This window comes from Lithobates pipiens, unplaced genomic scaffold (assembly GCF_037356315.1).
Source record: "Lithobates pipiens isolate NorthernLeopardFrog02 unplaced genomic scaffold, aLitPip1_a1.2 Scaffold_19, whole genome shotgun sequence".
In the NCBI taxonomy this organism is placed as follows: Eukaryota; Metazoa; Chordata; class Amphibia; order Anura; family Ranidae; genus Lithobates; species Lithobates pipiens.
In genome coordinates this window covers 47,717,476-47,743,199 of record NW_027507764.1, presented here as the reverse complement: position 1 = coordinate 47,743,199, position 25,724 = coordinate 47,717,476, and the positions used below count along the sequence as shown (strand labels likewise).

Here is a 25,724-nt window from a genome sequence, read left to right as displayed (position 1 = left end):
TATAGGTATTGGAATTTCCTTTCAAATTTGACTGAACGTAACAAATACGTATTTATCCGAAGTTACGAATTATCCGACACTCGTTATTTCAGATAATTCATAACTTCAGATAAATTTGTATTACTTACGTTCACTAACAGCCAAATTTGAAAGGAAATTTAAATAATACTTATAATTTTATAGTTTATAACTATTATTATAGTTTTTATTATTAATATTATTATTTATTATTAATAAATAATTATAATAAAAAAACTCTAATAATGGCTAATAAACGTAATATTTTAATCATAATAAAAATTATCCATGTTTTTTTTTGGGGGGGATTTTCGTTCTTATTTTCGAATTTTCATGCTTTTGAATTTTCTGATTTTCACTCTTATTTTCTGACTTTTGTTCTTTCTGATTTTGAAATTTTCTGATTTTCATTTAAATTTTTGGATTTTCATTCTTTCTGATTTTCGCATTTTCTGATTTGCATTCTTTCGGATTTTCAAATTTTGAATTTTTTTGAATTTTTTGGTTTTCAGATTCCAGATTTGCATTTTATCGAATTTTCGTTCTATTAGAAAGTTTGTTTTTAAAAAAAATGTGTTCAACGATCTTTTGTTAATTCGGATGTTTCCAAATTTACGAATATGACGAATTTTGACGAAAAACGAATTGCACATGTCAAATGTTTAGCCAATAGGGGGCTCTAGTTCACTGTCGGCTGAATACGAGTCACAGGAGAGCAGAACTAAGTGCACTCCTGGGACCTACAAGACAACTTTGGCCAAAAGAGCTTTGGCCCTACTTCTCCTTTAAGCCCTTGCACAGACACAACTAGTCGCCATATTGTTTGTGATATGAGTATCTCCTATGATTGTCAGCTCCATCCAGTGGTATGCAGTATTTTTTTTAAATTTAGGTATTTGTGAAAAACTCCCGTGTTCAGATGCACACATTGTTAGCCAGTGTTCTTCTATAATTAAGGCTTTTAGTTCATCTTTTAGCTACTTTAAGCTGCCATTCAGGTTTATTGTTCCTTTAAGGAGGAATGGCATTTTAGTGCTGTAATTATTCCAGAACAAAGAGTGTTTTTGGACTACGTGTCATCCAGTAACCATCGGCCATAAAACATGATTTTACAATTCACCTTAATACCGGCGAAGAATTCCTCGCTCTCCAGAAGAAGGCCGTGAACATCTGGTTGCTCTAAGTAGAAGCTGGAAACACTGCAGTATATCTGGGGATACATTAAAGAGCAGATGCACAAACTGTAATCAGAGCTCCCATACTATATTATCACACAGTGAGAAAACATCACATACAGAACGGACGCACTTTGTGATTTGGATTAGTGAAGAGTCAGTAATAAGCGCTTTTCATCCCAAAACTGTCTGCATTATACTAAACCGACAATTAAGGCACGCAGTGATCACCGAAGCGAGCTCTGTGATCAATGACAGTACTAATTGTCTGAGATGGTCCTCACTAGCTTCCTCTTCTCTGGATTTAAGGCTGGTTCACACTGGTAATTGCACAGGAATGAGCCGTGCATGCTTGTGTGATTCACATGCAGTTTTGTGCAGTGGGATTTCAGCCCATTCATTTTAAATGGGCTGAAATCGCACCACACTACACCAAACGTGGTTCATGGATTACTTTTGGAAACTCACTGCAACTGCATGGCATGGTACTTCTGTACCCTGCAATCCAGTGAGGGCAAATGGACTGCATTTGCAACCTGTATTTGAGGTGTCATTAACTTTAAGCGGTGCTCCACCCAAAAGTGGAAGCTCTTCTTGTCTGCCTCCTCCCCTTTCTGCTTCCAAATTTGGCACCTTTTGGAGGGGAGCTCATACCTGGTTTTGACAGGTTCCCCGCTCTCACTTCCGGCTTAGTTCGCCACTGCGAACTGGGCTGAAAGTTTTGCCCCTTCTTGCTTCCACAGCATACTGGGAGACTTCACAATTTCTAGAAGACTACAGCTGACTTTAAAAAAAAAACATTTTTGGGGGGAGGGGGAGCCTGGAGCTCCTCTCAAAAAACTGGAGCTCAAAGACTTTATAGAGCTTTGGGTGGGATAAAGTTTCCATGCCTTAGTCCACATTGTACCTAGTAGCCTGGTCTAAACTGTACCTAGACCATGGGTGCTCAACCTGTGGCCCTCTAGCTGTTGCAGAACTACAAGTCCCATCATGCCTCTGCCCTTGAGGGTCATGCTTGTAACTGTCATCCTTGCAATGCCTCATGGCTGACAGTTACAAGCATGACCCTTGAGGGCAGAGGCATGATGGGAATTGTAGTTCTACAACAGTTGGAGGGCCACAGGTTGAGCACCCATGCCCTACACCTTTATATATGTGAGCTGACTGATGCTCAGGGCTCTCACTCTCTCCTGCTGCCGGGTGTAAAGGCTGAGTGCTGACAGAAAGGTATCACAGGAGGGTTGACTGCACTCCAAACTTAAGAAAAAAATTAGCTTTATTGTATACAATCTACAAAAAAGAACATCACAGGTTGGTGAGTGAGGGCAAAAACTGGCCCCCATTGCAGTCCCATACATATGGAGATAGTAAACGCAATCAAAAACAAAAAAAGTTGTGTGTTAATAGCTACTCTAAAACCTCCAAAACAAATACATACAAATTCTGGGACAGCTCTGTATGTTTACTCAAGAAAAATGAAATCACAACAGATGCCTAGTCATGGGGTATGGATGAGTAAAGATTTGCGACATGACAAGTTATCCAAATAAAGTTGTCCCTCCATGCCACATCTTCCATTATAGGAAGTAAATGATTGGTGTCTCTCAAGAAACTGGGTAGATCCTGGGCAAAGGGTTGTAGTTTACCATCTAGCCATTGGCTAATTTGTTTATTGAGAGAGCCAATATTCGTGACAATGGGACTTTTACATCCAGCTTTTTGTATTTAAGGGTTAACTTTACATGTGCATTCAAGGTTATGATTAAAGCTGAAATAAAAATATCTATTTAACAGTTTCAAAAAACAGTTACATTTCTGGCACGTGCCGGGAATGTAACAGTCCCATTAGATGTGCTCTCAACCACACTGAGAAACCATCCAATGGCTGGTGTCATAACTGATCACATGTGCAGCATCATGGTAGTTGAAGAGTAAACAGAGGTCAAGATGGCAGCTTCCTTGGCTGAAAACGATAGAAGGGTTTACTTCTACGTTAAGTGAATTCTTCAAGAAAAGCGCTAACCATCCTGCTGTCTTTTTGTATTGTGGGTCTGTGATTTATTTATTTTTGTTGATTTTATACAATTAAGCTAATTTTCTTCTCAAGTTTTGAGTGCAGTCAACCCTCCTTTGATATCCTCTACTATGCCCAGGTCATGGACTGGACCTGCACCCTGTGATTCAGAAAGGGGATTATATTACATGTTTCACCTGGAGCGGTGTTTGCTCTTTGATCATCAGCTGCTGACAGACAGGTACTAGTGCTGCCTGTTTTTTTTAGGGAACCCATTAGGGGGGCATCCTGTTAGTGGAGAGCTGACATTAGGTTAGTTAGTGACTTAGGTGAGAATATGTTTTATTTGTTAATTTGTAAAACACATTTTTATACCTTGGTTCTGCCCAAGGTCTACTTTCCCATTATTGTCCCTACAAGTATCTTGCAGTACAGATGAGCCTCTGTAGAATACATAAAGTAAAAAAAATAATAATAATTCTTACCCGATCCCCTAGTCTGACATTGATGCCATCTAGTTCAATAGTAGAGAATGACTGAACGATGGCCTCCTGCCTCAGCTCTTCTTTCGCCCCCTGAGCGGACAGTCTGGACCATCGAATGATGAAGCCCAGGGAGCTGTTTGTAGGGGGCGAATCAAAGAAGCATTTCAGATATACGGTGGAGCCTACCATCTCCACCACAATTTCCGGGGGACTCGGTGACACAGGGAGTAAACCATGTGAACTCGATCTACCTGATAAAAAAAATGGAAATTTTATACTATGAAATTTTTGTACAAATATAATTAAATTAAATGTCAAAAGTCTATAATTTATTTTGCTTTTGTGAAACCTTTCTTACAATGCTGGTTTCAGTTTTATAGAATAAAGCAATGCACAGAGCAAACATGGTCTACAAAGTGCCATAACTCTCATGATCCAGCTACAGCAATCAAAAGGGAAAAGCTAAGAACTATACAAGTTTAGTTTAGCAACTGAAGTACAGAGGTCCTCTGGTCAACAGTGTTACGGGAATCCAGTGAGGATCTAATTTTTATTTATGTATAAAGAGTGTAGTGGAATATGGGATGGGACACCCATGTCTTTGTGATGTAATAGTTATACTAGGGTAGCACTAAGGTGTAGGCACGATAGATTACCTATAGTACAGTAAACTAGTCACTTCACAATAGATGGGAGGATTGACTGTCCTTTGTTAGCTTCCCACTGAGCATAATCCAAAATTAGAGCTTTCTCCTCCCCAGATGCAATAGGCTTTAAATGTCTTGTGAGGGTAAGAAAAGCTCAATTCAACTACCCTGGACCCTGGTTATTTGGCTATATTGTTTGCCCCTATTGTATTGCAATAACACTGTCCCCCCCCACGCATCTGTTCCCCATTGTCCCCCCCACGCACCTGTTCCCCATTGTCCCCCCCACGCACCTGTTCCCCACTGTCCCCCCATACACCTGTTCTCCACTGTCCCCCTACACACCAGTTCCCCACTGTCCACCCACACACCTGTTCTCCACTGCCCCCCCACGCACCTGTTTCCCACTGTCCCCCCCACGCACCTGTTTCCCACTGTCCCCCCCACACACCTGTTCCCCACTGTCCCCCCCACACACCTGTTCCCCACTGTCCCCCCCATGAACCTGTTCCCCACTGTCCCCCTCATGCACCTGTTCCCCACTGTCACCCCCACACACTTGTTCCCCACTGTCCCCCCCACGCATCTGTTCCCCACTGTCCAACCTACGCATCTGTTCCCCATTGTCCCCCCCACGCACCTGTTCCCCATTGTTCCCCCCACGCACCTGTTCCCCACTGTCCCCCCACACACCTGTTCTCCACTGCCCCCCCACACACCTGTTCTCCACTGCCCCCCCACACACCTGTTCTCCACTGCCCCCCTACACACCAGTTCCCCACTGTCCCCCCTATGCACCTGTTCCCCACTATCCCCCCCCACGAACCTGTTCCCTACTGTCCCCCCCATGAACCTGTTCCCCACTGTCCCCCCACGAACTTGTTCCTCACTGTCCCCCCTACGCACCTGTTCCCCACTGTCCCCCCCCACGAACCTGTTCCCTACTGTCCCCCCCATGAACCTGTTCCCCACTGTCCCCCCACGAACTTGTTCCTCACTGTCCCCCCTACGCACCTGTTCCCCGCTGTCCAATCTACGCACCTGTTTCCCATTGTCCCCCCTACGCACCTGTTTTCCCTCCCAAGCACCAGTTCCCCACTGTCCCCCCTATGCACCTGTTCCCCACTGTCCCCCCCCACGAACCTGTTCCCTACTGTCCCCCCCATGAACCTGTTCCCCACTGTCCCCCCACGAACTTGTTCCTCACTGTCCCCCCTACGCACCTGTTCCCCGCTGTCCAATCTACGCACCTGTTTCCCATTGTCCCCCCTACGCACCTGTTTTCCCTCCCAAGCACCTGTTCCCCACTGTCCCCCCCACGCACCTGTTCGACACTGCCCCCCCCATGCACCTGTTCCCCACTGTCCCCCCACACACCTGTTCTCCACTGCCCCCCTACACACCAGTTCCCCACTGTCCCCCCCAGGCACCTGTTCCATACTGTCCCCCCTGCGCACCTGTTCCATACTGTCCCCCCTGTGCACCTGTTCCCCACTTTCCCCCCTGTGCACCTGTTCCCCACTGTCCCCCTATGCACCAGTTCCCCACTGTCCCCCCATGCCCATATTCCCCACTGTCCCCCTATGCACCTGTTCCCCACAGTCCCCCCTACGCACCTGTTTTTCACTGTCCCCCCCATGCACCTGTTCCCCACTTTCCCCCCACGCACCTGTTTTCCACTGTCTCCCCCATGCACCTGTTCCCCACTGTCCCCCCTACGCACCTGTTTTCCACTGTCCCCCCTACGCACCTGTTTTCCACTGTCCCCCCCACACACCTGTTTTCCACTGTCCCCCCCATGCACCTGTTCCCCACTGTCCCCCTCATGCACCTGTTCCCCACTGTCCCCTCCCACACACCTGTTCCCCACTGTCCCCCCTACGCACCTGTTCCCCACTGTCCCCCTCCATGCAGCTGTTCCCCACTGTCCCCCCTACAACCCAGTTCCCCACAGTCCCCCCTAGCCACCTGTTCCCCACTGTCCCCCCTACGCACCAGTTATCCACTGCCCCCCCACGCACTTGTCCCCTCCCCTTACCTGTTCCACACTGTACCACCCTTAACCCCTCTTCCCCACTATAACCTCCCTTCCCTCCCCACACACAAGCCTTTTCTCCACTGTACCTCCTACATACCTGTTCTCCACTGTGCCCCTCCCTGCACACCAGTTCCTTACTATACTACTTACTACTCTACTGCTGAAGATCTATGTGTGACATCCTGCCATGTTGCCTGTTCTTCTCCCATTCTCTGGGAGGAGGTGGCCTCAGCTGAAGAAGAGCAGCGCTGCTGCTTGTCCTCCCACAATAGATCCGACAGTCTGAGAGGAGGCGGAAGATGGTAATATCAGGGCAATCAGGACTTCCATGCAGGGCCTCAGTTGCCCCCGCCTAGCGGTTCCCTTCCTTGTGCTTCACACCCTATTGCTGTCTTCTCTTTGTCCTGGCTCTCTCCTCTCGGGCTTGTGCTGCACTACAGGCTGGGGATGGAGTGGAGACCCAGCAGGAGAGTGCTCTGATCCTACAGGGAGCCCTAGCAGCAGCTGCCCCCGGTTTTAATAACATTTATCACCGAGGAAGCCCACTGACAAATGAATCGTCAGTTGTTAAAGACGCAGCGCCCTCGCTCCTTAACAACTGATAATCGCTGCATTCTTTTGTGTACATTTCAGTTGTCAGTGGGAGAATCCCGCTGACAGCTAAAAGAACTAAGACAATAAGTATCGGTTTTAAGTATTGTGCATTTGCACGAGTACCGATACTCATGCAAATGCTTAGTATCGGCACCGGTATCGATGCAACCCTAATTTCATGCATTTATTTCTTTTCATTTTGGTGATTATGACATACAGCTAGTGAAAACCCAAAATTCAGTATCTCAGAAAATTAGAATATTGTGAAAAAGTTGAATATTGTAGACTCATGGTGTTACACTCTAATCACCTAATTAACTCAAAACACCTGTAAAGGTTCAGTAGGTTACACAATCATGGGGAAGACTGCTCACTTGACAGCTGTCCAGAAGACAGTCATTGACAAGGAGGGTAAATCACAAAAGGTCATTGCTAAAGAAGAAGCTGGTTGTTCACACAGTGCTGTATCCAAGCATATTAATGGAAAGTTGAGTGGAAGGAAAAAGTGTGCTAGAAAAATGTGCACAAGCAACAGGGATAACCCCAGCCTTGGGAGGATTGTGATGCAAAGACCATTGAAGAATTTCGGGGAGATTCACAAGGAGTGGTCTCAGGCTGGTGTCTGTGCTTCAAGAACCACCATACTCAGATGTATCCAGGACATGGGCTACAACTGTCACATTCTTTGTGTCAAGCCACTCCTGAGACAACGTCAGAAGTGTCTTACATGGGCTAAGGAGAAAAAAGACTGGACTGTTGATCAGTGGTCTAAAGTCCTTTTTTCAGATGAAAGTAAATTTTGTATTCATTTAGAAATCAAGGTCCCAGAGTCTGGAGGAAGAGTGGAGAAGCCAGAATCCAAGTTGCATGAAGTGCAGTGTGAAATTTCCACAGTCATTGATAATGTGGGGAGCCATGCCATCTTCTGGTGTTGGTCCACAGTGTTTTATCAAGTCCAAAGTCAGTGCACTCCTCTACCAGGAAATTCTAGAGCACTTCATGCCTCCTTCTGCTGACCAGCTTTATAGAGATGCTGATTTAATTTTCCAGCAGGACTCGGCACCTGCCCACACTGCCAAAAGTACCAATACCTGGTTTAATGATTACGGTACAGGGCCTTGTAAAAGTATTCATACACCTTGAAATTTTCCACATTTTGTCATGTTACAGCCAAAAACGTATATGTATATGTATTTTATTGGGATTTTATGTGATAGACAAACAGAAAGTGGCACATAATTGTGAAGTGGAAGGAAAATGATAAATGGCTTTCAAATTTTTTTACAAATAAATATCTGCCGGTGGGGGGCTTATCGGAATCCGGGAGCCCCCTTTTATAAGGGGGCCTCCAGATCCCGGCCCCCCACCCTATGTGAATGAGTAAGGGGTACATCGTACCCCTACCCATTCACCTGGGGAAAAAATGTCAATAAAAAACACAACACAAGTTTTAAAAGTCCTTTATTAAGCAGCTCCGGGGGTCTTCTTCCGACGTTGGGGGGTCTTCTGACGACTTCTCCGCTCTGTTCGGCCTCTTCTGGTGTCCGGCATCTTCTCCCGGGCTCCTCTGCTGTCTTCTTGCAGCTCTTTTACTAGCGGAGGAGCCCGGTCTCCTCCGCCTTCTGTCCTTCTCTCTTCTTTCTTCTGTTGACCCGGCGCAGTCTTCCGCTGTACTGGCTTGTGCGACGTGCGCGGCGACTTATATAGGTATGGGGCGTGGTCACCGGATGATGTTACACGGTGACCCCGCCCCTTTATGTGTCACAGTCCCAGCATGCCCCTGGGACTGTGACGTCATAAAGGGGCGGGGTCACCGGGTGACATCATCCGGTGACCACACCCCATACCTATATAAGTCGCCGCGCACGTCGCACAAGCCAGTACAGCAAAAGACAGCACCGGGTCAACATCGAAAGAATTAAGAAGAAAGAAGAGAGAAGAAGGACAGAAGGCAGAGGAGACTGGGCTCCTCCGCTAGTAAAAGAGCTGCAAGAAGACAGCGGAGGAGCCCGGGAAAAGACGCCGGAGAGCGTAAAGCCCCGTACACACGAGCGGACTTTTCGACATCCAAAGTCCGACGGACTGAGTCCGTCAGACTATTCGATCGTGTGTGGGCTGCAACGGACTTTAGCTTCGCTAAAGTCTGACGGACTTTAGAAATGAAGCATGCTTCAAATTTTCCCGACGGAACTCCGCCGGACCCGGTCCCCTTCGAAAAATCCGCTCGTGTGTATGCTACTCCGACGGACTAAAACCGACGCTAGGGCAGCTATTGGCTACTGGCTATGAACTTCCTTATTCGAATCCAGTCGTACGTCATCACGTTCGACTCCGTCGGAGTTTGGTGTGATGGTGTGTGTCCAAGTCCGTTCGGTCGAAAAGTCCGCCAGAACTCCGGCGGAACTCCGGCGGAACTCCGGCGGAACTCCTTTGGAGGTCTGTCGGACATAAGTCCTCTCGTGTGTACGGGGCATAAGAAGACGCCAGACACCGGGAGAAGAGGCCGAACAGAGCGGAGAAGTCGTCAGAAGACCCCCGACATTGGAAGAAGACCCCCGGAGCTGCTCAATAAAGGACTTTTAAAACTTGTGTTTTTTATTGACAGTTTTTCCCCAGGTGAATGGGTAGGGGTACGATGTACCCCTTACTCATTCACATAGGGTGGGGGGCCGGGATCTGATTCTGATAAGCCCCCGCCCGCAGACAACCAACGGCCAGGGATGTCGGGAACAGGCCCTTGTCCTCATCCACATGGGGACAAGGTGCTTTGGGGTGGGGGGGCCCCCCTTCCCCAAAGCACCAACCCCCCCATGTTGAGGGCACATGGCCTGGTATTGTCCAGGAGGGGGGGGGGGGGGCGCTCGCTCGTCCCCACCCCCTTCCTGACCGGCCAGGCTTCCTGCTCGGATAAGGGTCTGGTATGGATCTGGGGGGGACCCCATGCCGTTTTTTCGGCATAGGGGGTTCCCCTTAAAATCCACCTAAGGGCCTGGTATGCTCCCGGAGGGGGAATTTTTATTTTAAATTTGGCGTGGAGTTCCACCTTGAGAGCTCATTCTCTGATTGGCCACGGCAAAAGTCGCCTGGCCTGGGGCGACTTAAAGTCGTGTTGTAAGTCGCCCCAAGTCGTGTCCAAGTTGCCTCCAAAAGACGCGTTGAAAGTCGTGTTGCCCCTGTGTGAACCGGCTCTAACACAAATCTAGTATAACCAATTGCCTTCAGAAGTCACCTAGTTAGTAAATTGAGTCCACCTGTGTGTAATTTAATCTCAGTATAAATACAGCTGTTCTGTGAAGCCCTTTAGAAGTTTGTTAGAGAGCCTTAGTGAACAAACAGCATCATGGAGACCAAGGAACACACCAGACAAGGCAGGGATAAAGTTGTGGAGAAGATTAAAGCAGGGTTAGGTTATAAAAAAATATCCCAAGCTTTGAACATCTCACGGAGCACTGTTCAATCCATCATCCAAAAATGGAAAGAGTATGGCATAACTGCAAATCTACCAAGACATGGCCGTCCACCTAAACTAGGGTTGCCACCTGTCCGGTTTTGACCCGGACAGTACGGGTTTAGGAGGCTGTGCCCGGGTTTCCCTCTGCCTCACACCCGGACAGCTGACAGGGGTACCATGGGGCCTCCTTTTACGAGCCCCAGCACACAGGGGGACCTGGACAGCAGGGGCATCGGAGCGGCGGGCGGGGGGAGCAATTACAGAACAATCAAAACATATGGGAGAGAGAGGCGACAGACAGCTGCTGGTGCGGAAGGTTTTAATAAAATAAATGCTTAAAAGCAAACAATCCACTCACTCTCCATGTCAGAGCTGTATATGTCAGTCTGTGAAGTTGGACGTCCCATCCCCCCCTCCGATCTGCTCTTATCACTGAATCGCTGGAGGAAGCCGAGGATACAGAGCTGCGGGGAGACTGCAGTGAGCTGCCAGCCTGGGATGCTGTGACCAATCGGAGCATTCCAGAGGCTTAACCACGCCTCCATCATCAGAGGCTGACAGTTCACATGAGTTCACATGAGTTTTCCGATTCAGTGATAAGAGCAGCGTGGAGCGGAGGGGAGGATGGGACATCCAACTTCACAGACTGACATATACAGCTCTGACATGCAGAGTGAGTGGATTGCTTTTAAGCATTTATTTTATTAAAAACTTCTGCACCAGCAGCTGCCTGTCGCCTCTCTCTCCCTTATGTTTTGACCCTTCTGTGTTTGCCACCCCCTCTGTAACTGCCCCCCCCTCCTCTGTAATTTCCCCTCTCCTCTGTATTTGCACCCCTTTCATCTGTAATTGTCCCTCATTTCTCTGTAATTGCACCCCTCCTCTGTATTTGCACGGGCCCCTCCTGTCACACCGCACCCCCTCCTGTCACTCTGCACCCCCTCCTGTCACTCTGCACCCCCTCCTGTCACACTCTGCACCCCCTCCTGTAACACTCTGCACCCCCTCCTGTCACACTCTGCACCCCATCCTGTCACATCGCACCCCCTCCTGTCACACTCTGCACCACCTCCTGTCACACTCTGCACCACCTCCTGTCACACCGCATCCCCTCCTGTCACACCGCATCCCCTCCTGTCACACCGCAGCACCACCTCCTGTCACACCGCAGCACCACCTCCTGTCACACCGCACCCCCTCTTGTCACACCGCACCGCACTGCCCTACTGACACCATTTACTGCTCTACTGACACTGTCAACTGCTCTACTGACACAATTTACTACCCTACTGACACAATTTAGTGCCCTACTGACACTGTCCACTGCCCTACTGACACTGTCCACTGCCCTACTGACACCATTTACTGCTTTACTGACACTGTCCACTGCCCTACTGACACCATTTACTGCTCTACTGACACTGTCCACTGCTCTACTGACACCATTTACTGCTCTGCTGACACCATTTACTGCCCTACTGACACCATTTACTGCCCTACTGACACCATGTACTGCCCTACTGACACTGTCCACTGCCCTACTGATACCATTTACTGCTCTACTGACACTGTCCACTGCCCTACTGACACCATTTACTGCCCTACTGACACAATTTACTGCTCTACTGACACTGTACACTGCCCTACTGACACTGTCCACTGCTCTACTGACACCATTTACTGCTCTACTGACACTGTCCACTGCCCTACTGACACCATTTACTGCCCTACTGACACCATGTACTGCCCTACTGACACTGTCCACTGCCCTACTGATACCATTTACTGCTCTACTGACACTGTCCACTGCCCTACTGACACCATTTACTGCCCTACTGACACAATTTACTGCTCTACTGACACTGTACACTGCCCTACTGACACTGTCCACTGCTCTACTGACACCATTTACTGCCCTACTGACACCATTTACTGCCATACTGACACCATTTACTGCTCTACTGACACTGTCCACTGATCTACTGACACAATTTACTACCCTACTGACACCATTTACTGCTCTACTGACACTGTCCACTGATCTACTGACACAATTTACTGCCCTAATGACACCATGTACTGCCCTAATGACACCATGTACTGCCCTACTGACACTGTCCACTGCCCTACTGACACTGTACACTGTCCTACTGACACTGTACACTGTCCTACTGACACCATTTACTGCTCTACTGACACCATTTACTGCCCTACTGACACTGTCCACTGCCCTGCTGGCTGACAGTGTCCAATTTTAAGGTAGGCTATTGTCACTGACATTTCTTTTATTAATCGAATCATATTTTATGGGTACACTAAATGCTTTTGTTTTATTTAATCATGCCCATTTAAGTCCCTTCACTGTTAATGCAATTTGGCTATAGCAACTGTTCTGTGTAGCACACTTCATTACTACTCTTTTTGGGTAACCCAAGGTATTTTACAATCCTATAGCGTGTACTACAAAAAAATTGCCGTGCGCCGTGAAAATGTTCGGGTTTGGCTTGAAGAAAAGGTGGCAACCCTAACCTAAACTGACAGGCAAGGAGAGCAGTAATCAGAGAAGAAGCCCATGGTAACTCTGGAGGAGCTGCAGAGACCCACAACTCAGGTGGGAGACTCTGTCCACAGCAGCGTCTTGTTGTGGGAATGCTTTTCTTCAGCAGAGACAGAGAAGCTGGTCAGAGTTGATGAGAAGATGGATGGAGCCAAATACAGGGCAATTTGAGAAGAAAACCTGTTAAGAGTCTGCAAAAGACTTGAGCCTGGGGCGGAGGTTCAACTTCCAGCAGGACAACAGCCCTAAACATACAGCCAGAGCTACAATGGAATGGATTAGATCAAAGCATATTCATTTGTTAAAATGTCCCAGTCAAAGTCCAGACCTAAATCCAAATTAGAATCTGTGACAAGACTTGAAAATTGCTGTTCACAGTCGCTCTCCATCCAATCTGACAGAGCTTGAGCTATTTTACAAAGAAGAATAGGCAAAAATGTCCCTCTCTAGAAGTGCAAAGCTGATAGAGACATCCTCATAAAAAAAACTTGCAGCTGCAATTGCAGTGAACGGTGGTTCTACAAAGTAGTGACAAAGTATACAAATGTACCCCCACACTTCAGATATTTATTTGTAAAAACTGTTGAAAACCATTTATCATTTTCCTTCCACTTCTCAATTATGTGCCACTTTGTGTTGGTCTATCACATAAAATCCCAATAAAATACATTTACATTTTTGGTTGTAACATGACAAAATGTGGAACATTTCAAGGGGTATGAATACTTTTTCAAGGCACTGTATCACTGTGCTTGATTGGCCACCAAACTTGCTTGACCTAAACCCCATAGAGAATCTGTTGAGTATTGTCAAGTGAAAGATGAGATACACCAGACCCAAGAATGCAGACGAGCTGAAGGCCGCTATCAAAGCAAGCTGAGCTTCCCTAACACCTCAGCAGTGCCACAGGCTGATCACCTCCATGCCAAGCTGCATTGATACAGTAATTCATGCAAAAGGAGCCCCAACCAGGTATTGAGTGCATACTATACTCAGGGGCGGACTGACCATAGGGCCACTCGGGCGCTGCCCGAGGGCCCCAAGCCACTAGGGGGCCCCATCAGGGTTGCCAGCCTCAGTAAAACCAGGGACAGTATGTAAAAATCTGTGGGTTTTTTTTTTACATCTGTCTCTGAAATGTCCCTTACCGACATCCTTTTGGTCTAAAAATCCTGAGATTATAGCTGGCCCACCTCTCCAGTACCTTCTCAGCCAATAGAAACATGTCTGTGTATACTGTGTGTACATGTATGTGTACAGTGGTGTGAAAAAGTGTTTGCCCCCTTCCTCATTTCCTGTTCCTTTGCATGTTTGTCACACTTAAGTGTTTCGGAACATCAAACCAATTTAAACAATAGTCAAGGACAACACAAGTAAACACAAAATGCAATTTGTAAATGAAGGTGTTTATTATTAAAGGTGAAAAAAAATCCAAACCATCATGGCCCTGTGTGAAAAAGTGATTGCCCCCTAAACCTAATAACTGGTTGGGCCACCCTTAGCAGCAACAACTGCAACCAAGCGTTTGCGATAACGTGCAATGAGGCTTTTACAGCGTCCTGGAGGAATTTTGGCCCACTCATCTTTGCAGAATTGTCCTAATTCAGTTACATTAGAGGGTTTTCGAGCATGAACGGCCTTTTTAAGGTCATACCACAACATCTCAATAGGATTCAGGTCAGGACTTTGGCTAGGCCACTCCAAAGTCTTCATTTTGTTTTTCTTCAGCCATTCAGTGGTGGACTTGCTGGTGTGTTTAGGATCATTGTCCTGCTGCAGAACCCAAGTTAGTTTCAGCTTGAGTACACGAACAGATGGTCGGACATTCTCCTTCAGGATCTCTTGGTAGACAGCAGAATTCATAGTTCCTTTTATCACGGCAAGTCTTCCAGGTCCTGAAGCAGCAAAACAGCCCCAGACCATCACACTACCACCACCATATTTTACTGCTGGTATAATGTTCTTTTTATGAAATGCAGTGTTCCTTCTACGCCAGATATACTTGGACACACACCTTCCAAAGAGTTCCACTTTTGTCTCATCGGTCCACAGAATGTTGTCCCAAAAGTCTTGGGGATCATCAAGATGTGTTGTGGAGAAATTGAGACGAGCTTTGATGTTCTTTTTGCTCAGCAGTGGTTTTCTCCTTGGAACTCTGCCATGCAGGCCATTTTTGCCCAGTCTTTTCCTGATGGTGGAGGCATGAACGCTGACCTTAACTGAGGCAAGTGAGGCCTGCAGTTCCTTGGACGTTGTTGTGGGGTCTTTTGTGACCTCTTGGATGAGTCGTCGCTGCGCTCTTGGGGTAATTTTGGGCGGCCGGCCACTCCTGGGAAGGTTCACCACTGTTCCATGTCTTCGCCATTTGTGGATAATGGCTCTCACTGTGGTTCGCTGGATTCCCAAAGCTTTGGAAATGGCTTTATAACCCTTTCCAGACTGATAGATCTCAATTACTTTCTTTCTCAATTGTTCCTGAATTTCTTTGGGTCTCGGCATGATGTGTAGCTTTTAAGGATCTTCTGGTGGACCTTACTGTGTCAAGCAGCTCCTATTTAAGTGATGCCTTGATTGTGAACAGGTGTGGCAATAATCAGGCCTGGGTGTGGCTAGAGAAATTGAACTCAGGTGTGGACAACCACAGTTATAGTATGTTTTAACAAGGGGGGCAATCACTTTTTCACACAGGGCCATGATGGTTTGGATTTTTTTTCACCTTTAGGCCAGGTTCACATTGCTGCGATGCGGGAACGCCGCGAATCCGCGGCGTTTTCCCGCATCGCATTACTCCCGCCGGCAGTTCACACTGCCCTATGCGGACGGCTGGGGGTGTCAATATTATGTTAATGACACCCCCAGATCCGTCGGCATATCGCAGTGCGATCTGCCGACTCGCACAGGAATCGGATCGCATGGTGTGAACCCCCATGCGATCCGATTCCGTTGCGGACCCAAAAAAGGGTCCCGTGCGAGTTTGCTGCGGGACCGCTGCGAGTTCAGCCATACTATCTGTATGGCTGAACTCGCAGCGCTACGGAGATCGGATGTGATTTGCTGTGCGAATCACATCCGGTTCTCCCCCCGCAGCGGTGTGAACCCAGCCTTAATAATAAACACCTTCATTTACAAATTGCATTTTGTGTTTACTTGTGTTGTCCTTGACTATTGTTTAAATTGGTTTGATGTTCCGAAACACTTAAGTGTGACAAACATGCAAAGGAACAGGAAATGAGGAAGGGGGCAAACACTTTTTCACACCACTGTATACTGTGTGATTGTATACTGTGTGTGTGTGTATACTGTGTGGCCCCATAATCTCGGATTGCCTGGGGGCCCCATAACCTCCTATTGCCCGGGGGCCCCATGAGTTGTCAGTCCACCCCTGGCTATACTGTACATGGACATACTTTTAAGTAATCCAACATTTCTGTATTAAAAATCCTTTTTTTATTAGTCTTATGCAATATTAAATTTTTCTTAGATACTCAATTTCTGGTTTTCACTCGCTGTAAGCCATGATCATCAACATTAAAAGAAAGAAATGCTTGAAATATATCACTCTGTGTGTAATGAATCTATATAAAATATGAGTTTCACGTTTTGAATTGATTTACTGAAATAAATTAACTTTTTGATGATATTCAATTTTTTTAGATACACCTGTACAAAATAATACCAACTGTGATATGAAAATGAATTGCACTTACTTGTGCAGACACCATCGACTTCTAATTCACCATCTTCACATTGTGACTGAGACTCTGAAACATAAAACCCATATCAGTAAAGTAATAATCAAACTCACTTCATCGCATTATACAATTTTGCCATGAGACACTCCTGAGCTTTCTATGTAGCTTTGTCATTGGTGGTTCATAAAATCCCGTAGACCAGTGCCGGGACAAGGTCATCTAGAGCCCAGGGCGGACATACCAAACTGTGCCCCCCCCCCCCGCCCACCAAGATGTATGAGCATTATGTCGGCAAACCCCCCCCCCCCCTTCCCCCCTGAAAAATATTGAGCACTAATCTGCATGCTTACTCCCTAAGCATAACCCCCCTCCCCCCAATACAAATCTGCCTCCCTGCTGAAATCTCTCCTCCCATCCCTCAAATCCCCCCAGCACAAATCCTCTACCCCTCAAATTTCCCCTCTGAGTACACATCCTTTTACCCACCTTTACTCCAAATCCCCTTCCCACTACAAATTCCCCCCAATACCCCCAATTTCCCATCCTAGCAAAAATACCCCCCAATCATCCCTACTAGCACGACCCCCCTCCCCCACCTACCATATCTCCTCATCTAGCACAAACTCTTCAATCCCCCTTCTAATGTAAATCCTCTTCCTCCAGCCGCTTGTGAAACACAGATCCCCCTAAATAACCACCCCCCCAAAAAATGTCTCCTCCATAACAATTCTTATCCCCTGTTGCTCCCCAAATTCTCCCTCCCAACACAAATTCCCTTCCCCAATCTCTTTGCAGTGCCCCCCCCCCCACCTCACATGAAACCACAGTGCCCAGGGCAGCCGCCCGTCCTGCCAACTCCTTGTCCCAGCCCTGCTGTAGACGCTTGGTGTAAGTAGCAGTCAGTGTATTGCCTTCAATAGCACCATCGGGGGTAGTGTTTACAATAAGGGGAACATCACACTTAAAGATACCGTCACCAGATCTCACTGTTTAGATCACACTTTCTCAGCCTTTTCAAAACAGAGGAACCCTTGAAAAAACTTTCCAGTCTCATGTCTATATCTACAACTCATGATACATTAGTGTGATGGTCAGTGGGAAGAATGGTCCTTACACTTGTGGTCAGTGGGAAGAATTACCCCCTTACAGAGAGCTAAAAAGATCAATGGTGTCAGTGGGAACCTTTTCTGAGAGGCAGAAATTGGTCATTGCTCCAGGAACCCCTAGCAATCTTTGGAGGAACATTAGTTGAGAAACCTTGCATTAGTGTGATAGTCAGTGGGAAGAATGCTCCTTACATTTGTGGACATTGGGAAGAATTACTCCCTTACAGATAGGGTGTCAGTGGGAACTCAAGGAACCCCTAGCAACCTCTGGAGGAACCCTAGGGTTCCACAGAACCCTGGTTTAGATCATGCGTCAAACACAAGGCCCGCAGGCCCAATGTGGAACCCATGCCATTCCATGTGGCCCTTGCTCCTCCCCTGCGGATGTGCCACCCCCCCTTGTCTCCACCCCCACCTTGTCTCCACCCCCACCTTGTCTCAGCAGTCGGCAGCAGAGAGGAGGACAGAACACCTCTGCCATGACCTGCGCCTCTCTGTGCAGCCACAGCACCCCGTCGTCTCCGCCTACCCTGGTATCAGCATTCAGCTGACTCCAGCCCTCTTCTGGTCCTCCTCCAGACCCTACAATTTCTGCTTCCTAGCTCTGCCCTAGCTTCTTCTTGGCAGCTGCACAAGGTATAGGGGGTGCACTGTGATGTAAGGGGGGACTCTTGACTTCTGTTGGTGGAGGGACTCTTGACGCTCTGGACATCTAGTCTTACAGATACAACCAACCCTTTAAGGGCAACCATATTGCCTATATGATACGTGAGAATTAGTTTGACACCCCTGCTTTAGATGAATATCTTGCTGCAGCAAAGTATAATAAGCATTTGTATGTTTCCCATGTTGTGACTCCTGTAACTTTGATAAGAATCTGACCACTTCTTGGAAGAGACAATTCCCACCTGTTACAGCTCCTGCCCCCTCCCTCTGCTACTATGTAGGCATGCAAAAAGGGCAGAAGATTTGATTTCCCTCTCTGATAAGAGGAATCATAGGTGTGCGCAGCCTATTGCATTAGGGTGTGCACCCCAAAGCTCAAACACACCGAAGCATAGTAAACTGTGTTTACTGTGCTTCAGTTTGTGAATGAACACAGTGACTGAGTGTGTTCACAGTGTTTATGTAGAAAGGGACGGGGCCAGTAAATGAAATATTGACTAGGCCTTTCCCCCCGCTTTCCATCCTGAAACATCCCCCGGGAGAGCCAATTGGAGATGAGAGAAGGCGGAAACCTTAGCAGTAGGGGGAGTTGGCAACGCACAGAGTGATTAGGGTGTGCCAAGACACACCCGGCACACCCCCTGCGCACGTGTATGAGAGGAATTCTCAAGTGGCTGCAATATGAACATTGCACCTAGCCTCATTGAAGAAGCATGTCACATGGTATTGCATTAGTGTACAAAAAAAGGGTGAGAGCACCCTAAGTTAGCATTAAGGCCAGAAAACGTTTATTTATCTTGACATTAAGGCTGGAAATATACCCAACGCGTGTCATGGGCTCCCCATTCCCCCTTCATGAGAGCTTGTGCGCTGGCAGATATTTAGGTATATTTGGCCATGAAAAGAATAAAGTGAAAATTAGAGAGTAGGGGTAAGCTGAGGTGTGTTCGGACCAGCCTGAGCTATCCCTCAGAAAGCCATAGGTAATCACTGCCCCATATGCTGCTGTGGGCTGGGAATGCTTGGCTGCTAATGTATAGTGGTGAGCAGTGATGACTCTCTGATGGGTAAGCTCAGGTGGGTTCGGACTAGGATCTGCACATGCCTGAACTCATCCCTACTCTCTAACCTTCACGTTATTCTTTTTACGTTCAAGCATACTCAAATATCTGACAGCACACAAGCTCTGATGAAGTGGGAATTGTGAGCCCCTGAAACACGTTGACAACCTTTTATATACTGAAGCTTATGCTTACCTTCAGCACAGTAGCCCATACATCCCTGAGTCGGCTGCAACAGATATACGTAGAAATCGCCGCAGTTTCTGACAGTCACTGGGATGCGGAACAAACAACAGTCCTTGGTGCTGCTAAAGAAGAACTGCCAGGTGGCACAGGCTGTCAGCTGGCGCATATCCCCGGGTGGAGGAAGGGACTCAGACTCTCGTAGTGACAACCACACAGGGGCCTGGGTGCCACAGTGATTCATCTGTTGAGTGAGACAATAATTAGAGATCAGTTACAACTTTACCCCTTCATTCACAGCACAGAGGTGGATGAAGGACTACATAATGAGGAAATGTTATCAAAAAAAAAATCACACTTCTCATAAATAAATAACACACATAGTCAAATAATATATTTTGAGTAAAAAAAAGTAGGGCTGCGGAAATTAACGATTAATTCCTCCCTTAGTCGTTAATTTCTTTGATCGATCAAAATTCTTTTGATAGGTACTCACCTCTATGCCGGCTTCCAGGTCTTCAGGAAGTTCCATCGGAGATCCGGTGACATCAACGTCACCGGACTCCTTCCCCCTTCCCCAAGCGCCTCTGTCTGCTAATGAAGGGAAGGGGGGAGGAGTTTGATGACGTCAATGTTCGTAACGTCACCGGACAGCCTGGACAGTGATGGAAAATACGGATGTGGTTAACTAGGATCATTCAGTGAGCTAAGTGTAGGCAAATTTGATAACCTCCGTTTTTAACATTGTTGTCCTTAGAGGCTGATAAGCTGTGATATTTTTGTCATGTGGATCAGCTTCTGCTGTTGCCATGATTAAAAGTAGTTGGATCTGTATATGCGTTATAATTAATCGAAATTAGTAGATTAATAGATTAAAAAAAAAAAATCCTTAATGGGATAATAATGAATCTGATTTGCCAGTGATACTGATGGAGTTATTGCAAACGAAGTTTCAAAGGCTTTTTTTTTCTAGTGATATCAATAATAATATTACGATGCTTTTTTTTATAATTATTTGGGCAAGTTATCACAACACCATTATCCTGTAATTTTCAAGATCAAAGATACAACCATGTTGGTGTCCCTTGTCAATTTCACATTGTATTTTTTAAAATGTAACTGCCTACTCCCAAACTGTCAAAGTAAAACACATAGCCAAGTATTATTCTCCACAATTTTTTTATTGCGCATTAAAAAAAAAAAAATTAGACATGCTATCAGCCAATAGAACTAAACCAAAAAGTGCATTCTATGCATCCAAAAATATAGAAAATATACCAAATCAGATCATTATTCAACCATAAAAAAAAAAATGTCAAAGCAATAACTCCGATAATAAATAACACGTTATCTCCTCCGATTCCGCAACATGTCTGGTTGACGAACGGCCGTTCAGAAACAAACTGAAAAGCACAAAATTAAAAACGCAAAAAGAAAAGCGCGAATCAACGCTCACTAAACTTCTACTAGCACGAAATTAGCACAAGAAGCCCAAAGGGTGGCGCTAAAGAGCTGAAAAACCACGTAGTACATCTAGTACGTCTCTACGTTCGCAATTGTTGGCCAACATTCGTGTGGCCGTGTGTAGGCAAGACAAGTTTGAGCCAACACCCTTCGGACGAAATTCCACGGTTTTGTTGGTGGAAAGTCCGATCGTGTGTGCATAAGGGTGAAAGGTTCCGTATACAGTGCGACCAAAAGGGACCATCTTGTCCAATAAAAGTTAATGGATACAAAAATGTAAATCATGTACAGTAGGAAAAACCTTTAAGGTTGCCTAAACAAAACTGTCTACATGGAAATATACGCAACGCTTATCTTTAGTAGCAGGTAAAATCACCTTGTAAATAATGGGCAGCTGACAAAAGAGGTAAAATTTGTTAATTAAACAGAATATATTATTGTTACATAAAGCTTATATGCAGAAACTCATATCTGGGTACATATTGGCATCCATGCTTTGGGTCATGGCAGCTAGATGCACAGTGAGGCATATAATATAAAGAAATGAACAGAGTACATGCATTTTTGGAACAAAAGTAGTCCGAGCTAGAGCCACCTATACATTTGAACAATAATTGGAATTCTATTGTTAGAATAATTATGACCGTGGACATCTTTACAATATCAAAGCTTAATAAAAAAATCTAAATATTTGTTTTCAGTTTTGCTTCTGATTTAAGCATTTCTTGCAATATTTGGGTCATCGGTTACTTCCCTAAAGAGTCCTAATGCCCCGTGCACACGACCAGTGTTCTCGTTGGAATAAACTCTGAAGGTTTTTCTGACGAAGTTCCCACAGAATTCCGCTGAAACTGTCCTGCGTACACACGATCACACAAAAGTCGGATCGTTAAGAACGCGGTGACGTACAACACGTACGACAGGACTAGAAAAAGGAAGTTCAATAGCCTGTAGCCAATAGCTTCCGTCTCGTACTTGCTTCTGAGCATGCCTCGTTTTTGGTCCGTCGGAACAGCATACAGACGAGTGGTTTTCCCGATAGGAATTGGTTCCGTCGGAAATATTTAGAACATGTTCTATTTCTAGGTCCCTCAGAATTTTAGACGTAAAAAGTCCGATGAGGCATACACACAATCGGAATATACGATGAAAAGCTTCCGTCAGACTTTTTCTGTCGGACATTCCGCTCGTGTGTACGCGGCATAAGAACTCTGATCAGCAGAGTAGATTTTCCAATTTCTATGTAGGAAAGGGAAGAATCAAAATACAGAGTACAAGTCCTGTCACTGTCAACCAGGAATTGCAGCGTTTCTGTTCTAGAAAATGTGCCCACTGTTTGCGTGGACATATTTCCCCATCTATATGCAGCTTATCTCTGCCTGATCTCTTAATTCGAGAGAAGTACCAATAGCTAATTATTAGTTCAATTGTATATCTGTGTAGAAATATATCTCATCCAGCTTTTCTTTTTTGATGCTTTATTTTCAGTTTATAGAGGTGTGATATGGCAAAATCTTTATGTCCAAATGTTTATGGCTAAAAGGAGAGCAGGAGGTCAGGAGAAATCTTTCCAACTGTCTTAGCCCTTGAACACACGGTCGGACAGTCCGACAACAAAATCTGATGGATTTTGTCCAAAACTGGTGTTGCATGCACACGGTTGGACAAAGTTGTCGGAAAATCCGATCGTTCTTAACGTGATGACGTTATTTCGTTACGACAGGACTACATTCAGGCTAGTAGCCAATAGCTTTGGTCTAGGAATTTGATCTGAGCATGCGTGGCACTTTGTCCGATCGGAATTCTCTACACACAATCGGACAAAGTCCGATCGGATCATGTTGTCGGAAAGTTTTATAGCCCAGCTCTAAAACTTTGTCCGTCGGATATTCCGATGGAAACAGTCCGATGGCGCCCACACACAGTCGGATTATCCGACAACACGGTCCGATCGGACATTTTCCGTCAGAATGTCCAACTGTGTGTACAAGGGCTTAGAGGAGATTTCCTCTCACTTCCTGTTGTTTCTCTGTAGTAGGAAATGAATGGAGATTTCACTAATGGGACACAGAAAAAAAAAGGGACAGGGGTTTCTAACCTTTTCCTACTCTATTCAAAACCAGAAAATAATTGTACTTATATCTTTATTTGACTATAGATATATTTGAATAATAAAGGTTAACACCATTTTAAAATAAAGTACAGTATATGCTGGGCTGGATGCAAATAGCAAATAACACACATAGTCAAATAATATATTTTGATATATAAAAAAAAAAAGACTTCTGTCTTGTCATGAATAAAAAATGCTGTTCTGAGCTCCTTTATATCACATCCTAGATCAGCCCATTTCAACCAGTCCTCTGTGGAAGGGTTCCTTGAGTCCACGGCATGACATCAATGATATATTTAGCCGTTTGTAAGGGTGACATTCTGACTACCATTGTAAGGAGGTAATTTTTCTTACATATTACCAATGTAAGGGCATTGTACCCACTGATCTATGGTTTCAGCAGGGGTTCTCGGAGACCTGACAATTATTTAAAGGGTTCCCCTGGGGTAAGAAAGGATTGGTCTAATATATAGACTTGTGAGGGATGAAGAGGGGCCTGGAAGGACACGAGGTGCAACATGAGTATGGCGGATAAGACCAGTTTTTCAGGAATGGTGATAATGCAAATTTTGCATTACATTAATAGAACGAGTTTTATTTATATGATGCAAAATTTGGTTCAACTGAGGAAAAGATTCTTATCCACACATTGGAACCATTTTTTATTTTATTTAGGTCAGTCATTAGGAGTCTGCCAGATCTGCCATTCTCAACCAGGGTTTTGGGAAAACATAGGGCTTCTCCAGATCTAGATTTTCAACCAGGATTTTGGGAAAAGTTAGAGTCTCTCCAGAGCAGCCATTCTCAACCAGGGTTTTATGGAACCCAGGGTTCTGGAAAAAAAACTTAGGGTTCCTCTAGCTCAGCTATTCATAACCAGGGTTCTGTGGAACCCAGAGTTCTGGAAAAATGTAGGTTTCCTCCAGAGCAGCCATTCTGAACCAGGGTTCTGGAAAAACTTAGGGTTCCTCCAGAGCAGCCATTCTCCACTAGTGGTCTGTGGAATCTGGGGTTCAGTCAGAGCATCCATTCTCAACCATGGTTCAGTGAAACCCAGGGTTCTGGAAAAACTTAGGGTTACACCAGCTCAGCCATTCATAACCAGGGTTCTGTGGAACCAAGGGTTCTGGAAAGACGTAGGTTTCCCCCAGAGCAGCCATTTTGAACCAGGGTTCTGGAAAAACTTATGCCCCGTACACACGAGCGGACTTTTCGACATCCAAACTCCGACGGACTGAGTCCGTCAGACTATCCGATCGTGTGTGGGCTGCAACGGACTTTAGCTTAGCTAAAGTCTGACGGACTTTAGAAATGAAGCATGCTTCAAATTTTCCCGACGGAACTCCGCCGGACCCGGTCCCCTTCGAAAAATTCGCTCGTGTGTGTGCTACTGCGACGGACTAAAACCGACACTAGGGCAGCTATTGGCTACTGTCTATGAACTTCCTACGTCGAATCCAGTCGTACGTCATCACGTTCGACTCCGTCGGAGTTTGGTGTGATGGTGTGTGGTCAAGTCCGTTCGGTCGAAAAGTCCGCCAGAACTCCGTCGGAACTCCGTCGGAACTCCTTTGGAGGTCTGTCAGACTTAATCCCTCTCGTGTGTACGGGGCATTAGAGTTCCTCCAGGTCAGCCATTCTCAACCAGAGTTCTGGAAAAACTTAGGATTAATCCAGAGCAGCCATTCTCAACGAATACTCTGTGGAATTTGGGGTTCCGTCAGAACAGCCATTCTCTACTAGGGTTCTGTGGAACCCAGAACTTTGGAAAAATGTAGGGTTCCTGCAGAGCAGCCATTCTCAACTAGGGCTCTGTGGAATTTGGGGCTCTGTCAGTGCAGCCATTCTCAACCTGGGTTCTGTAGAACCCAGGATTCTTGAAATACGTAGGGTTCCTCCAGCTCAGCCATTCACAACCAGAGTTTCTCCAGATGTTTCTAGGGTTCCCTGAGCTGATCGTATGTTGTCGGAAAATTTTAGATCCAGCTGTCAAACTTTGTATGCTATCTGCATAATTCCAGGGCTGTCAGAGTCAGCAGTATAATACCAATGATCATTGTAACAGTCTGTTATGGTGATGTTCTTCCCACTGACCACCAGTGTAAATGGAGCTTTCTTCCTATAGACCACCACTGTTCTAGCAGTATTCTCCCGACTGACCACATATGTAAGGGGCGGTTTTTCTCTCACTGACCATAATGCAAGGACGGCTCCCCCTCAACCCTCAATGAAATGGTGCTTTCATTAACCATAGATGTATGGGGGGTATCTCTCTCACTGACTATAATATATGTGGACCCTTCACTAAGTACCAGTGTAAGGAGGCATTTCTCTACTGACCACCAATGTAGAGGGTCTTTCTATGTTTCTTTTTTTGGACATTATTTTGTTGTTTAATTTTAATTGTTTTTTTTAAGGATAACTATTTTATCATATAGAGAAAAAGTGTTTAAAAATTAT

General features: G+C 45.9%; 1 protein-coding gene across 2 annotated transcripts in view; it reads right to left on the bottom strand.

The window, feature by feature from the left end:
* Positions 1-25,724, bottom strand: part of VWDE (von Willebrand factor D and EGF domains) — a 176,267-nt gene that overhangs the window by 108,909 nt on the left and 41,634 nt on the right. For both annotated transcript variants that reach the window (XM_077490717.1, XM_077490718.1), the window contains 4 exons: positions 19,700-19,931; positions 16,687-16,740; positions 3,693-3,943; positions 1,139-1,228 (listed from right to left, as the gene is read on the bottom strand). In XM_077490717.1, the coding sequence (XP_077346843.1) occupies positions 1,139-1,228; positions 3,693-3,943; positions 16,687-16,740; positions 19,700-19,931 (627 nt within the window). The remainder of the gene's footprint in view (positions 1-1,138; positions 1,229-3,692; positions 3,944-16,686; positions 16,741-19,699; positions 19,932-25,724) is intronic.